The sequence below is a fragment of the Ranitomeya variabilis genome, chromosome 5, assembly GCF_051348905.1.
Source record: "Ranitomeya variabilis isolate aRanVar5 chromosome 5, aRanVar5.hap1, whole genome shotgun sequence".
NCBI lineage: Eukaryota > Metazoa > Chordata > Amphibia > Anura > Dendrobatidae > Ranitomeya > Ranitomeya variabilis.
Genome location: NC_135236.1, coordinates 651,654,715 through 651,669,924, shown reverse-complemented (window position 1 = coordinate 651,669,924; position 15,210 = coordinate 651,654,715). Strand labels below are relative to the sequence as shown.

Below are 15,210 nucleotides of genomic sequence, written 5' to 3'. Positions count from 1 at the left end.
CCAGAGTTGCAGAAAAAAGGCGAAACCAAAGTAGCGGAACTAGCCCGATTATTGAGGGCAAACTCAGCCAATGGCAAGAAGGTCACCCAATCATCCTGATCCGCAGAAACAAAACATCTCAAATAAGCCTCCAGCGTCTGATTAGTTCGCTCCGTTTGGCCATTAGTCTGAGGATGAAAGGCAGACGAGAACGACAGATCAATGCCCATCTTAGCACAAAAAGATCGCCAGACTCTGGACACAAACTGGGATCCTCTGTCAGACACGATATTCTCAGAAATGCCGTGCAAACGAACCACATTCTGAAAAAACAAAGGAACCAGATCGGAAGAGGAAGGCAACTTAGGCAAGGGCACCAAATGGACCATCTTGGAAAAACGATCACACACCACCCAGATGACAGACATTCCCTGAGACACCGGAAGATCTGAAATGAAATCCATGGAAATGTGTGTCCAAGGCCTCTTCGGGACGGGCAAGGGCAAAAGCAACCCGCTGGCACGAGAACAGCAAGGCTTAGCCCGAGCACAAGTCCCACAGGACTGCACAAAAGCACGCACATCCCGTGACAAGGAAGGCCACCAAAAGGACCTAGCCACCAAATCTCTGGTACCAAAAATCCCAGGATGCCCTGCCAACACCGAGGAATGAACCTCGGAAATAACTCTGCTGGTCCATTTATCAGGAACAAACAGTCTATCAGGTGGACAAGAGTCAGGTCTACCAGCCTGAAATCTCTGCAACACACGTCGCAAATCAGGAGAAATGGACGACAAAATCACTCCCTCTTTAAGAATACCAGCCGGCGCTGAGACTCCAGGAGAATCAGGCACAAAGCTCCTAGAGAGAGCATCAGCCTTCACATTTTTCGAACCAGGCAGGTATGAGACCACAAAGTCAAAACGGGAGAAAAACAATGACCAACGAGCCTGTCTAGGATTCAGGCGTTTAGCAGACTCGAGATACATCAGGTTCTTGTGATCAGTCAAGACCACCACACGATGCTTAGCTCCCTCGAGCCAATGACGCCACTCCTCAAATGCCCACTTCATGGCCAACAACTCCCGATTACCAACATCATAGTTCCGCTCAGCCGGCGAAAACTTCCTGGAAAAGAAAGCACATGGTTTCATCATAGAGCAACCAGAGCCTCTCTGCGACAAAACAGCTCCTGCACCAATCTCAGAAGCATCCACTTCAACCTGAAAGGGAAGTGAGACATCAGGCTGGCACAAAACAGGCGCCAAAGTAAACCGGCGCTTCAGCTCCCGGAAGGCCTCAATGGCCGCAGGAGCCCAATTAGCGACATCAGAACCTTTCTTGGTCATATCCGTCAGAGGTTTAACAACGCTAGAAAAGTTAGCAATAAAACGACGGTAGAAATTAGCAAAACCCAAAAACTTCTGAAGACTCTTAACAGACGTGGGTTGAGTCCAATCATGAATAGCTCGGACCTTGACTGGGTCCATCTCCACAGCAGAAGGGGAAAAGATAAAACCCAAAAAGGAAACCTTCTGCACTCCAAAGAGACACTTTAAGCCCTTCACAAACAAAGCATTATCACGCAAAACCTGAAACACCATCCTGACCTGCTTTACATGAGAATCCCAATCATCAGAAAAAACTAAAATGTCATCCAGATAAACAATCACAAATTTATCTAGATACTTCCGGAAGATGTCATGCATAAAGGATTGAAACACTGAAGGAGCATTAGAGAGCCCAAAAGGCATCACCAAGTACTCAAAATGACCTTCGGGAGTATTAAATGCAGTTTTCCATTCATCTCCCTGCCTAATGCGCACAAGGTTGTACGCACCACGAAGATCTATCTTGGTGAACCAACAGGCACCCTTAATCCGAGCAAACAAGTCCGACAATAGTGGCAGAGGGTACTGAAATTTAACCGTGATTTTATTCAGAAGCCGATAGTCTATACAAGGTCTCAAAGATCCGTCTTTCTTGGCCACAAAAAAGAATCCCGCACCAAAAGGGGAAGAGGATGGACGAATATGTCCTTTCTCCAAAGACTCCTTTATATAAGAACGCATCGCGGCATGCTCAGGTACCGGCAGATTAAATAATCGTCCCTTAGGAAACTTGCTACCAGGAATCAAATCTATAGCGCAGTCACAGTCCCTATGAGGAGGAAGAGCACTGGACCTGGACTCACTGAACACCTCCTGATAGTCAAGCAAAAACTCAGGAACTTCTGAAGGAGTGGAGGAAGCAATAGACACCGACGGGGAATCGCAATGAATTCCCTGACAACCCCAACTTGACACAGACATAGCCCTCCAATCCAGAACAGGATTATGGGCCTGTAACCATGGCAGACCCAAAACGACCAAATCATGCATTTTATGCAGAACAAGAAAACGAATCACCTCCCGATGTTCAGGAGTCATGCACATGGTCACTTGTGTCCAATACTGCGGTTTATTCTCTGCCAATGGCGTAGCATCAATTCCTCTAAGAGGAATAGGATTTTCTAAAGGCTCCAGGACAAAACCACAGCGCCTGGCAAACGACAAGTCCATAAGACTCAGGGCAGCGCCTGAATCCACAAACGCCATAACAGGGTAGGAAGACAATGAGCAAATTAAAGTCACAGACAAAATAAATTTAGGCTGCAAGTTACCAACGGCGACAGGACTAACAAACTTTGTTAGGCGTTTAGAGCATGCTGATATAACATGTGTAGAATCACCACAGTAAAAACACAACCCATTCTGACGTCTATGATTTTGCCGTTCAGTTCTAGTCTGAATTCTATCACATTGCATTAAATCAGGCGTCTGTTCAGACAACACCGCCAAAGGATTAGCGGATTTGCGCTCCCGCAAACGCCGATCAATCTGAATGGCCAGCGTCATAGAATCATTCAGACTTGTAGGAATGGGAAAGCCCACCATCACATTCTTAATGGTTTCAGAAAGGCCATTTCTGAAATTTGCGGCCAGAGCACACTCATTCCACTGAGTAAGCACAGACCATTTCCGAAATTTTTGGCAATACACTTCGGCTTCATCCTGGCCCTGAGAAATAGCCAGCAAAGCCTTCTCTGCCTGAATTTCAAGATTGGGCTCCTCATAAAGCAATCCGAGCGCCAGAAAAAACGCATCAATATTCGCCAATGCCGGATCTCCTGGCGCCAATGAGAAAGCCCAATCCTGAGGGTCGCCCCGCAAGAAGGAGATAACAATTTTAACTTGCTGAGCTGAGTCTCCAGACGAACGAGGTCTCAAAGATAGAAACAATTTACAATTATTCCTAAATTTAAATCGATCTCCAGAGAACAGCTCAGGAATAGGAATCTTAGGCTCTGACATAGGACTGCCAATAACAAAATCCTGAATGCTCTGCACACGAGCAGCAAGCTGATCCACACTAGTAATCAGAGTTTGCACATTCATGTCTGCAGCAGAGTTTCAAGCCATTCAGAGGTAAAGGGGAAGGAAGAAAAAAAAAACAACTCAGAACTCTTTTTTTCTTTTTAATCCCACTTCTGCAATGCATTAACTATTCAGTGGCCTGGCATACTGTTGTGATCCTAATGGCAGAGGATCTCAGGGTCTTCAGCAAAGTCTGCAAACATAAAAACTAGCTCTTAGGGAGGTGGTAACTAAGCTGACCACATACCTGATCCTAGCCCACAAATAATAGCAGCCGGGGAACGTGCCTACGTTGGTTCTAGACGTCTCACGCCAGCCGGAGATCTAACTAACCCTTTCAGAGAAAATACAGACCTCACTTGCCTCCAGAGAAAGATACCCCAAAGTAGATACAGGCCCCCAACAAATAATAACGGTGAGGTAAGAGGAAAGGACAAACGTAAGTATGAACTAGATTCAGCAAAGAGAGGCCCACTAAATAATAGCAGAAATATAGAAAGCGAACTTATGTGGTCAGCGAAAAACCCTACCAAAATATCCACGCTGAATATCCAAGAACCCCCGTACCGACTAACGGTATGGGGGGAGAATATCAGCCCCCTAAGAGCTTCCAGCAAAATCAGGAATCACATTATGAACAAGCTGGACAAAAAACAGAATAATACAAATAAACAAAAAAAAACAAGAAAGCAGGACTTAGCTTATGTTGCAAAAATCAGGACCAGTAGACAAGAGCAACCAGACAAGGACTGATTACATGGATGCCAGGCAATGGACTAAGACTCCAGGAAGTTTAAATAGAAACACCCAGAATCTTAACGAACCAGGTGACTACCAACCTGGGGAAAGAGTATCCAAGAGCCATACCACGAGTGACCACAAGAGGGAGCCCAAAAGTATAGTTCATAACACATTCCCCCTAGGCATGTGCAATACTGTGCGTTACACTCCCCTGGGCATGTGCAGTACTGTGCGGTACTCTCCCACTAGGCATGTGGAATACTGCACGGTACACTCCCCTGTGCATGTGCAGTACTGCACGGTACAATCCCCTAAGCATGTGTAGTACTGTATCCAAGAAGTATTGTTTCTCCTTGCGGAGATCGACATGCTAAGCATGCCGAGTCGACATGAGGACACTTAAAGCCGCAATGCTCCTCTGGGTAATATGCTAATTATGCAAATTGTCTCTTCAGAGAGGAAGAGAGCTAGAACTCTAGTGCCACCTATTGGAAGGTAGCAATTATACAAGTCAATGTTCACCCTTTAACGAGTCACACAGCCAAACCAGATCTCCGCTTTGCACTGACGAGGGGGAGTACCCCAAAACACAGAGTCTGCAAATTGAGATTCTGGTTTGGCTATTATCCTAAGTCATGTGGCAAGGCTCGTTAAAGGGTCAACATTGACTCATAGGATTGCTAACTAGTACTGCTTGGTACACTCCCCTGTGCAAGTGCAGTACTGTGTGGTACACTCCCCTGGGCATGTATGGTGTAACAATGAAGCCAGACACTGTCCATGTCTGAAGCATACAAGGGGAAAATGGAAATATTTTTAGATCCATTTCTTATCTCTGCTAATACTGTATTTTTACCTATTATAGCAACATATGAAAATTTTGTAATTACCTATAATAGGTTTAAATATTTTCCTTTATGTCATTGGAACTATCTGGGAGCTTATACCGTCATTGATGACAATGGTGCAAGTTACGCTCCCCCTACTGTGCAGGCAGCAGGGGCTGGCATTTGTCCCTGGTGCACACCTAGTAAAGCATACTGAAGCACAGAGTGCAGATAGTACTGACAGACATAGGTCTCTGTGACCATCACAGGACCACTAATGTCATAGGAAGCAGGGCTCTGTCCTCATGTAGCTGTAGCTTTTAGAGCGGGGGAGAGTCACCCCTTTTGAATACAATACAAAAAAGCTTTTAAAGCCTTCAGCTTCCGAAAAATAAAGGATTATTGAAAGTGAAAATAGCATAATGGCGTCATTCATCTGAAAGCTTGTGAGAAAGTAATTTTCATAAACTATTTCCATTACGGCTGACACATACAGAACACTTCATGATTGTCTAGACTTATAGATGATCTCTCACTTGCCAAAAAAATGTAATTTTTAACCTGGTATGAATGCCGCTGTTCTCCTGAATTCGGTGTTGTTTTTCACTTGTTTCTGCCCCTCTTCATTCCTGAGATATGGCCCCTTCTTCCTTGGATGTAACTCTAGTCTATATATCCAATGGGGCGTGGTCTTCAAGAAGACACCCACATAGAAGAGTTGAAGACCACTCCCACTTAGCTATAAAAACTAGAGTTGCATCAAATGAAGAAGGGGCCATATCTCAGGAACGAAAAGGCGCAGAAACAAATGAAAAATAATGCCGAATTCAGGAGAACAGCGGCATTTAGACCAGGTAGCAAAAAAAAAATATATTCATGGCAAGTGACAGGACCTCTTTAAAAGACCTGTAAAATGTTAGACAACTAGAAATAGTAGCTTAAGGGTATGTGCACACGTATCTGTGAGGGCTGCGGATTTATCGCGGTTTCTATTGCGGATTCTGCTGCAGGTTTACACCTGCAGTTTTCTATTGGAGCAGGTGTAAACCCGCAGCGGAATCAGCACAAAGAATTGACATGCTGCGGAATGTAAACCACTGCATTTCCGCTCGTTTTTTTCCGCAGCATTTGCACTGCGGATTTCGTTTCCCATAGGTTTACATTATACTGTAAATGCATGGGAAACTACTGCGGACCCGCAGCTGCGGATCCGCAGCAAAATCCGCAGCGTGTGCACATACCCTTACAGGTCAAGAAGGATAAATGCTCATTACATGGGCCCAACTATCCTAAAGGCTGCAGACTTTTTCTGCTGGAATTAGGGTTAAATATACAGTACAGACCAAAAGTTTGGACACACCTTCTCATTTAAAGATTTTTCTGTATTTTCATGACTATGAAAATTGTACATTCACACTGAAGGCATCAAAACTATGAATTAACACATGTGGAATTATATACTTAACAAAAAAGTGTGAAACAACTGAAAATATGTCTTATATTCTAGGTTCTTCAAAGTAGCCACCTTTTGCTTTGATGACTGCTTTGCACACTCTTGGCATTCTCTTGATGAGCTTCAAGAGGTAGTCACCGGGAATGGTCTTCCAACAATCTTGAAGGCGTTCCCAGAGATGCTTAGCACTTGTTGGCCCTTTTGCCTTCCCTCTGCGGTCCAGTTCACCCCAAACCATCTCGATTGGGTTCAGGTCTGGTGACTGTGGAGGCCAGGTCACCTGGCGTAGCACCCCATCACTTTCCTACTTGGTCAAATTGCCCTTACACAGCCTGGACGTGTTTGGGGTCATTGTCCTATTGAAAAATAAATGATGGTCCAACTAAACGCAAACCGGATGGAATAGCATGCCGCTGCAAGATGCTGTGGCAGCCATGCTGGTTCAGTATACCTTCAATTTTTAATAAATCCCCAACAGTGTCACCAGCAAAGCACCCCCACACTATCACACCTTCTTAAGGCTCCATGCTTCACGGTGGGAACCAGGCATGTAGAGTCCATCCGTTCACCTTTTCTGCGTCGCACAAAGACACGGTGGTTGGAACCAAAGATCTCAAATTTGGACTCATCAGACCAAAGCACAGATTTCCACTGGTCTAATGTCCATTCCTTGTTTCCTTGTGTTCTTTAGCCCAAACAAGTCTCTTCTGCTTGTTGCCTGTCCATAGCAGTGGTTTCCTAGCAGCTTTTTTACCATGAAGGCCTGCTGCACGAAGTCTCCTCTTAACAGTTGTTGTAGAGATATGTCTGCTGCTAGAACTCTGTGTGGCATTGTCCTGGTCTCTAATCTGAGTTGCTGTTAACCTGCGATTTCTGAGGCTGGTGACTCAGATAAACGTATCCTCAGAAGCAGAGGTGACTCTTGGTCTTCCTTTCCTAGGGCGGTCCTCATGTGAGCCAGTTTCTTTGTAGCGCTTGATGGTTTTTGCAACTGCACTTGGGGACACTTTTAAAGTTTTCCCAATTTTTCGGACTGACTGACCTTCATTTCTTAAAGTAATGATGGCCACTCGTTTTTCTTTACATAGCTGCTTTTTTCTTGCCATAATACAAATTCTAACAGTCTATTCAGTAGGGCTATCAGCTGTGTATCCACCAGACTTAACAACAACCTAACCCCATTTATAAGGCAAGAAATCCCACTTATTAAACCTGACAGGGCACACCTGTGAAGTGAAAACCATTTCCGGTGACTACCTCTTGAAGCTCATCAAGAGAATGCCAAGAGTGTGCAAAGCAGTCATCAAAGCAAAAGGTGGCTACTTTGAAGAACCTAGAATATAAGACATATTTTCAGTTGTTTCACACTTTTTTGTTAAGTATATAATTCCATATGTGTTAATTCATAGTTTTGATGTCTTCAGTGTGAATGTACAATTTTCATAGTTAAAAAAAATATAGAAAAATCTTTAAATGAGAATGTGTGTCCAAACTTTTTGGTCTGTACTGTATACAAAGCGATAACTTGAAGTTCCTGAGTCCTAATATGAAATTTGTAAAAATGTCCACACTTATTTATGTGCCATTTTTAGTATCGGTGTCTTTTTATGTTGCAATTGAAACTTTGAACCCCAAAGGCACCATGAACTAGGTGTGACAAAAATATGATGCTCCAAGAAACTCTTTTTTTAATTTTGATATGACCCCTCTGTACCATCCCAGTACTATATGATAATGAGTTCTGAACAGGCTGATGAGGATCCCCAAACCCTGCTTGATGCCCACTTTGTGCCTACTAGAGTTGCCCATCTGCCTCTGATTGAAATGTCATTTGTCGTTAATAAAACCAGTCAAATCTAACATCTGCACCATTGATCACAATAATTTTTGAACATGAAATGTCATCTACATTAATCATATTCATTATTCGGCACAGAGGGGGCACTGAGCAGAGGTGGAGGGGCGGTGTTGGAAAGCATAGACATAGTTCAGAGCAAGGTCCAGGGGGCCTCCATAGGACCAGTCAACAGTCATCATACAGCATGTTGGAACACATTCAAACAGAATTTTTGGCAAGCATGAAGGGCGTTCAAAGTGCTATAGAGAGTTTGTAGTAAAGTTAAAAAAGAATTTTATAATATGGTGGAGGCGATTTACATAAGGAACACCTGAGGAATGGTTCCCTTTAAACTACAACTCCTAATGTATTAGTATAAATCTCCTTAAGAACAACCATACTCTTCTACTTTTCAACATTCCCTTCCCGGACCGTTTGCACATGGCTGCAATTTGTATTCCATAGCCATGCCCACATCACGTCCCTCTACAACTCTACAATATCCCCTTCATGTCTCATTCCTACCCTTCTTCCATCCATTTTCATGCCTTCTGAGTGGAAAACCCTCTCAAATGGTCTGTTTTAGGGCAGAGATCTTCAGCTCTTTCAGATGTCTTAAATCCCTTCTTTTTCCAGGAGCCTACTGGATATTCCAGTTCTGCATGCTCTGTACCAGTGATCTCCAACCTGTGGTTCTCCAGCTACTGCAAAATCACTACTTCCAGTGTGCTCGAAAAGGCCTAGTAACTGACACACTAATGAGCCCCAAAGGTCTAGCACAGTGGTCCCCAACTCCGGTCCACAAGAGCCACCAACAGGTCATGTTTTCAGGATTTCTTTAGTATTGCACAGGTGATGGAATTATTGCCTGTGCAGGTGATGCAATTATCACCTGTGCAATACTAAGGAAATACTGAAAACATGACTTATTGGTGGCTATTGAGGACCGGAGTTGGGGAGCACTGGTCTAGCAGAAGACAATCCCATTTTGAGCTCACTTATTGGGAGAATGGATGTCTAGTGACACACACTACTCCACACACACACTCTATTGAAATCTATGAGAGGTTACTCCTTATAAACCAAAAATAACCAACACTTTATTAAATGGAAATGTATAGCTTTCTAACTAATTTTTGTATAGACCCAAAGTCCGCAAATAGCTTTTTTTTATCTAGTACATATAAAGGCGTATGCGTCTCTGTTTAACTGGTACCAACTGAGTTACTTGTAACCATAAACCTTTCAGACTTACCTGGGAGAAATATCACACCCTTGTTGCATAAATGCTCCCAAGGAGAACCAGAGGCTGTTAAATATTCCAAATTCATTTGTATGGTCTGTAGAAGGTGGGTCTTTTCCCTCCTCAAACTCTTCATTGTGCCATTCATACGGGCTAAATCGACTGACCAAAAAGAGAACCACGCTAACTCCGATGTAGGCGAAGACTATACACATCCAAATTTCATAAGCCAAGGGATCCAAGAAGGAGAAAACACCAGGTTTTGATTTTTGGGGTTTCTTGATCATAATAGATATGCCCAAACTCATGAAGGGCTTGGAAAAGTCAATTACTTCTTCCCGTACCAGTGTAATAGTCAATGGTGCAACCGCCAGGTCAGCTCTCTGCAGAAGAAGGAAAGTGATGAGCACCATGGAAAACAGGGATTAAACTGGCATTATGTCCAAAATTTCATATAAAATATTTGTTTAGGTGTACTCTTTCAAGCATTTTCATCTCAGAAATTCATGGCATATCATAAGCATGCTTGGCTATTTTCAGAAATCCTAGAAGGTAATGTTGATACCACCTAATAGCGAAGGTTATGGGAGTAAAAATGAATTGGGTCCGTATCTGTACACTATTTAGTGGGTTTTCTCCTGAAAGACCAAGCTGATGTCATATCTGACCACCCACAGTATCTAGTAATTTAGCCCCTATTAGGTGCTCTTCTGTTGGTGCAACGTTTCCCATTTGAGGTCAATGACTATGACCCCCTAGGACTTAAGTATTTCCTAATTGATGGCTTATACAGGAGCACAAGAGTTGGCCACTGTTTTTGGTTGCTATGCAAATACAAACTCATGGGTTCTTGATTCACAACTATTAATGGGGTTGGTTTTCCCTTCTAGGGATCCCTCCTCTATGAGCCAGAGTGGAGAGCCCCTAAAAAGCAGTGAGGAAATGATCCAGCTTCCAAGCTTTTAAAAATGTATTGGATTAAAAAAAAAATAGATTCCATCATGAGTTTAGACACAGCTAGGGGTTTCGAACATCCACTGCGTTCTTTAACAAAGCTGCTTTGTTAAAGAACGCAACGGATGTTCGAAACGCGTAGCTGTGTCTAAGCTCATGATGGAATCTATTAATATGTTTTAATCCAATTAATTTTTGCAAGCTTGGAAGCTGGATCATTTACTTTCTTGATTTCTACAAGTGGTTCCTTGCAGATCCGTGCCTCCTGGGACGCCTAGCTGGGGTGAGCTGGTTAATCCTTTTCTACCTAAAATGCAGTGCGGCTTGTTCTTTTAGACCTAGATGACTCGGGTAGAAGGGGCAATGTTCAGTTATGACTACTTCATACAAAATCAGGTGTTTGAGGATCTGGGCAGTTCAGCAGCTCACCATGCTGCCTCCTACATTAAAGGGATTGTCTACAGTATAAGTGCAGTTGAGTGAAAAGATTTGCGCTGCCCTAGTCCAGCCCTGTCCTATGTGGAGTAGTCTTCACTTCTGCAGCCAGAATAATGGGGGCATTTGGTGTTTACTAGTCCTCATACAAGGTCAGAAGGCCTCACATGATGTCACGATGTGTGTTACGCTACAACATTATTATTTCATGTGGCTTAACATACGTCAGACACCCAGGATGACGGGCCAAGGATACTAGTGAAGGGAAGATTGCACTGGTCCAGCTGCCAAGGAAGACCGGACTGAATGGTGGACCAAGGCGACACAAATCTTTTTGCTCAACCTTATCGGTAATGCAACAACCCCTTTAGATATAGGGTTAATCACACAATTATGGATATTCACAGGTTATAGGAGAGGTCACATAGTTAAAGGTTGTTCCTACTAGTGATTATTTCTAAGTAAAAGGCCTTCCACAGTCGGAGCAGAATAAATGAATGTAATAGTATCTATACAAACAGCAAATTAAAGGACACGTGCCATGAATTGTATATAATCACGTAGATTCATTAAGCGGGTTTATACACCACAGGGTAAAAGAAGGCATCATGGAGATGTACGGGGCAAAAAGCTGACGTATCCTTTAGGCTCGCTGTAAGATGAGTACTGCGATTCTGCACCCACTGAGACGGAGCATGTGAGAACAGGAAAGGTTACCACAATGGCTGCAGGCCGCAACGCAGGCACCATAGTGAGGTTGCCATGGTTACCAGCTTCCATCAAGGGAGGTAAAGCAACAACATGTCCATAGCCGTAGGGGGGGTAGAAGAAAAAAAAAAAGTAGGACGGGAGGGGGAAAGATGCACTGAGCAGACTAAGAGATAGAAATCAGTCAGACTGCGCTGTGTAATCTCCAATTGGTTGTGTAAACTTAATTAATAATAAAGCATCGAGTTTCACTTTCCCCTCATGATCTACTATTGGGAATCCATACACAAGAAAAAGCTGAAGGGGGTTGGAAAAATGTCCTTTTATTTTAGTCTCTTCCCTGCTGTAGGGATGCCCCAACAAGCTGTATATAAACTCACTTCACGTACAGGGGCTTTTATTTAATTCTGTAATTCCTGAAATGTTCTTATACAAACGTCATTTAAAAGTCGGAATATGGCTCCCTCAATTTAAAGGTTCGCTCACAGTGGCGAGTAGCCAGCGTATCACACGGATGAGTGCTACCCGTTGTTTCATCGGATTTCACTCGCTTCAATCTTATACTATGGAGAAGTGCCGGCTGGAGCTGGCATGAGAGAAAAATCCCTGCATGCTGCGATTGGCAGCGTATATCGGACGTCACGCACCCATACAAGTCTATGTGTGCAAGCAAAACATGGATATACGTATAATATGGGTGCTTGCAAAACATTGTGAGAGTCTGATATATGCCGACTCCCACAATGAAGAAGATGGAGAAAATAGGTTCTCCATCTTCTCCATAGTTGTGGTCTGATTCTTGTATCCGACACTCAGCTCACGCTCGCAGCTTCGGGTCGCTTGCATATATGTAGCATTCGATTATCTCACATGATTCTCTCATCGTATGCTACACATTAGTGTGAGCGAACCTTAAGGCTGGGGATACATGGCGACGTGTCGCGTGACACTCAAATTGCATTTTCACCTTGCAACATGGCATCATATGAGTCCCTATACTGTAGAGTCACACTGCGACATTCCTGCGGCTACGGCACAGACTTTATACTGTTTCCAAATGTGTTGGATTTTCTGTCGCTGGTGGTAATTTGCATGCGACTCACTTGCCATTGATTTCAAAGCACATGCAACATCGACTTGCGGTCGACTTCTCTGTGAATTCACAGTGTTTTTTTTACATTAAAATAACAACTCTAAAGTAGTCGCGCAACAGCAGGTTGCACTGATGACTTTAGTCGCGCGACATCGTCTGAGGATAGCACACAGGTCACCATGTAGACCAAGTGGATTATCATTATATATATATGATATACAGGTGCTTCTCACAAAATTAGAATATCATCAAAAAGTTAATTTATTTCAGTTCTTCAATACAAAAAGTGAATTCCATATATTATATAGGGTCATTACAAACAGAGTGATCTATTTCAAGTGTTTATTTCTGTTAATGTTGATGATTATGGCTTACAGCCAATGAAATCCCAAAACTCGAAATGTAGAAATGTAATAGAGCAACATTATAGACATACCCCATACACCAGCTCTCCCACCATCCCGTTCCAGGCTTTCATGTCCGAATCACGTGCGCCATACTTTCCATCCTTCACGATCTCTAGTTTATACTTGAATCCCACATGCTTGGCAACTTCTTGGGCAAGCTCCACGCAGTAACCCTCAAACTTATCGTTGCCTTCAAATTCGTCTGCGTTCTTTTTGTACATAACGTACGGTGCTTCCTAATGACAGGAAATAGGGGATAAAATAGTGTCATTAGTCATCAGGTTACCAATTAAGACAGTTTACAGTAAAATAGACGGATACATACTGTATATAGAACTTTATTTTTGCCAAAGTGCCACTCTTTAACATAGGCCGTGTTTGGTATTACAGCTCTGCTTTATTACAATAATATCCATTTTATGGCCATTCAAAGTGCCCAGCAGTGATTAAAAATTAGCATATTTACTATATGCCCCTCTCATATGTGGCTCCTGTTTCTTTCAAGCAAAGCATAACCCCAGGTCTGAATCCTTGGGCCACCTTCACATATCCGCTTAAAAAAAGTATGCGTGAGACAGTCCGTTTTTACTATATGTGGTTTTTTTTTGGCTGATCATGTGTACGTTTGTACCATCTCTGTGCACCATCCGTGTGCCGTCCCTGTGACATGTACCGGAATAGAATGCAGAATAGAAATTACTAATTTTTATGTGTTAAAGATCAAGATAGATAAAAAGTTACAGATAGATAAATGGATAGATAGATATAGGATAGATAGATAGATAGATAGATAGATAGATAGATAGATAGATGTCCATGACATATATAATTTGTGCCTTGAATGTGTAACTTACTGTGCATGTATTAACCTAATAAATAAATAAATAAATGTAAAACATTACAAGAGGTCCCCTTCTTTCTTGGTAACCAGCAAAGATAAAGCAGACAGCTGTGAGGTGATATTATCAGACTCGGTAGGTCCCTTAGATACACGTGTAATGCAAAAATTGTATATGTCACTGATATCTATCTATCTATCTCCATTACTAACACCAGGGCTTGATGTCAGCTGTGTTTTTTGACAATTCACAGCTGACGTCAACCCCATGCCCCATTACCCTGATTGCCAATGTTCCAGGGCATCGCGAAGAGCCATGGCAAGGTGCCAGAATTGGGGAGTGTCATGTGATGCACCACTTCTGGATTGGCTGCAGGATGGTATTTTTAGGCTGGGACGGGCCCAATAACCATGGACCTTCCCAGCCTGATAACATCAACTCACAGCTGTCTCTTTTATCTTTGCTGGTTACCAAAAATGGGGGGACCCAATTTTGTTATTTTCATTCATTTATTTATTAATTAGGCTAATACATGTACAGTAAGCTACACATGCACAGCATAAATTATTTATGTCATGGATATCTATCTATCTATCTATCTATCTATCTATCTATCTATCTATCTATCTATCTATCTATCTATCTATCTATCTATCTATCTCTTTCCACATCTTTAACACATAAAAATCTGTAATTTCTGTTCTATTCCAGTATGTATCACACAAACAGCACATGGATGTTACACTTATGTGTGCATGTGTGGATGACAATACATCCTTTGTCATCCATGCTACCGGAAAAAACGAACATGTCTACGTGATGGTCACACGGACTGTGAGCAGCCCCATACATTACAATGGGTGTGTGTATGTGTCTTTGGTATATGTGAAAATGGACGCCACACATCCCAGAAACACAAACGTGTGATGGGACCTAAGTAAAATAGGTTACCGTATTTAGATTTTTTCTAAAATATGCAACGTAAAAAATTTACAAAAAACCCACCGTGGGAACGTAGCCTTAATTTAATTTTTTCTTCTGCCTCGTCATAGAGATTAAAAAACTCATGTGAACAGAACCTAGATTGTGCCATGCCAGTAAATATTTTTTTACTTTTTCAGAAAGTTGGAGCACATTGCTGACTTTTTTTGTTCAAGACTTTTTTCACTTCCCTAAAGCTTTCTGTTGTCATTACCTCATTGTCAGAGGACATAAATCATCCTCAGATATCAGTAAGTGTCAGTGTCTCCGGGAACTCGGGCACAGTAATCGATGCTA

At 42.7% G+C, this 15,210-nt stretch overlaps 1 protein-coding gene across 4 annotated transcripts in view; it reads right to left on the bottom strand.

The window, feature by feature from the left end:
* GRIA1 (glutamate ionotropic receptor AMPA type subunit 1) overlaps positions 1-15,210 on the bottom strand; it is a 325,697-nt gene that overhangs the window by 64,370 nt on the left and 246,117 nt on the right. For all 4 annotated transcript variants that reach the window (XM_077266385.1, XM_077266386.1, XM_077266387.1 and 1 more), the window contains exons 10-11: positions 13,123-13,329; positions 9,509-9,879 (exon numbers count right to left, since the gene is read on the bottom strand). In XM_077266385.1, the coding sequence (XP_077122500.1) occupies positions 9,509-9,879; positions 13,123-13,329 (578 nt within the window). The remainder of the gene's footprint in view (positions 1-9,508; positions 9,880-13,122; positions 13,330-15,210) is intronic.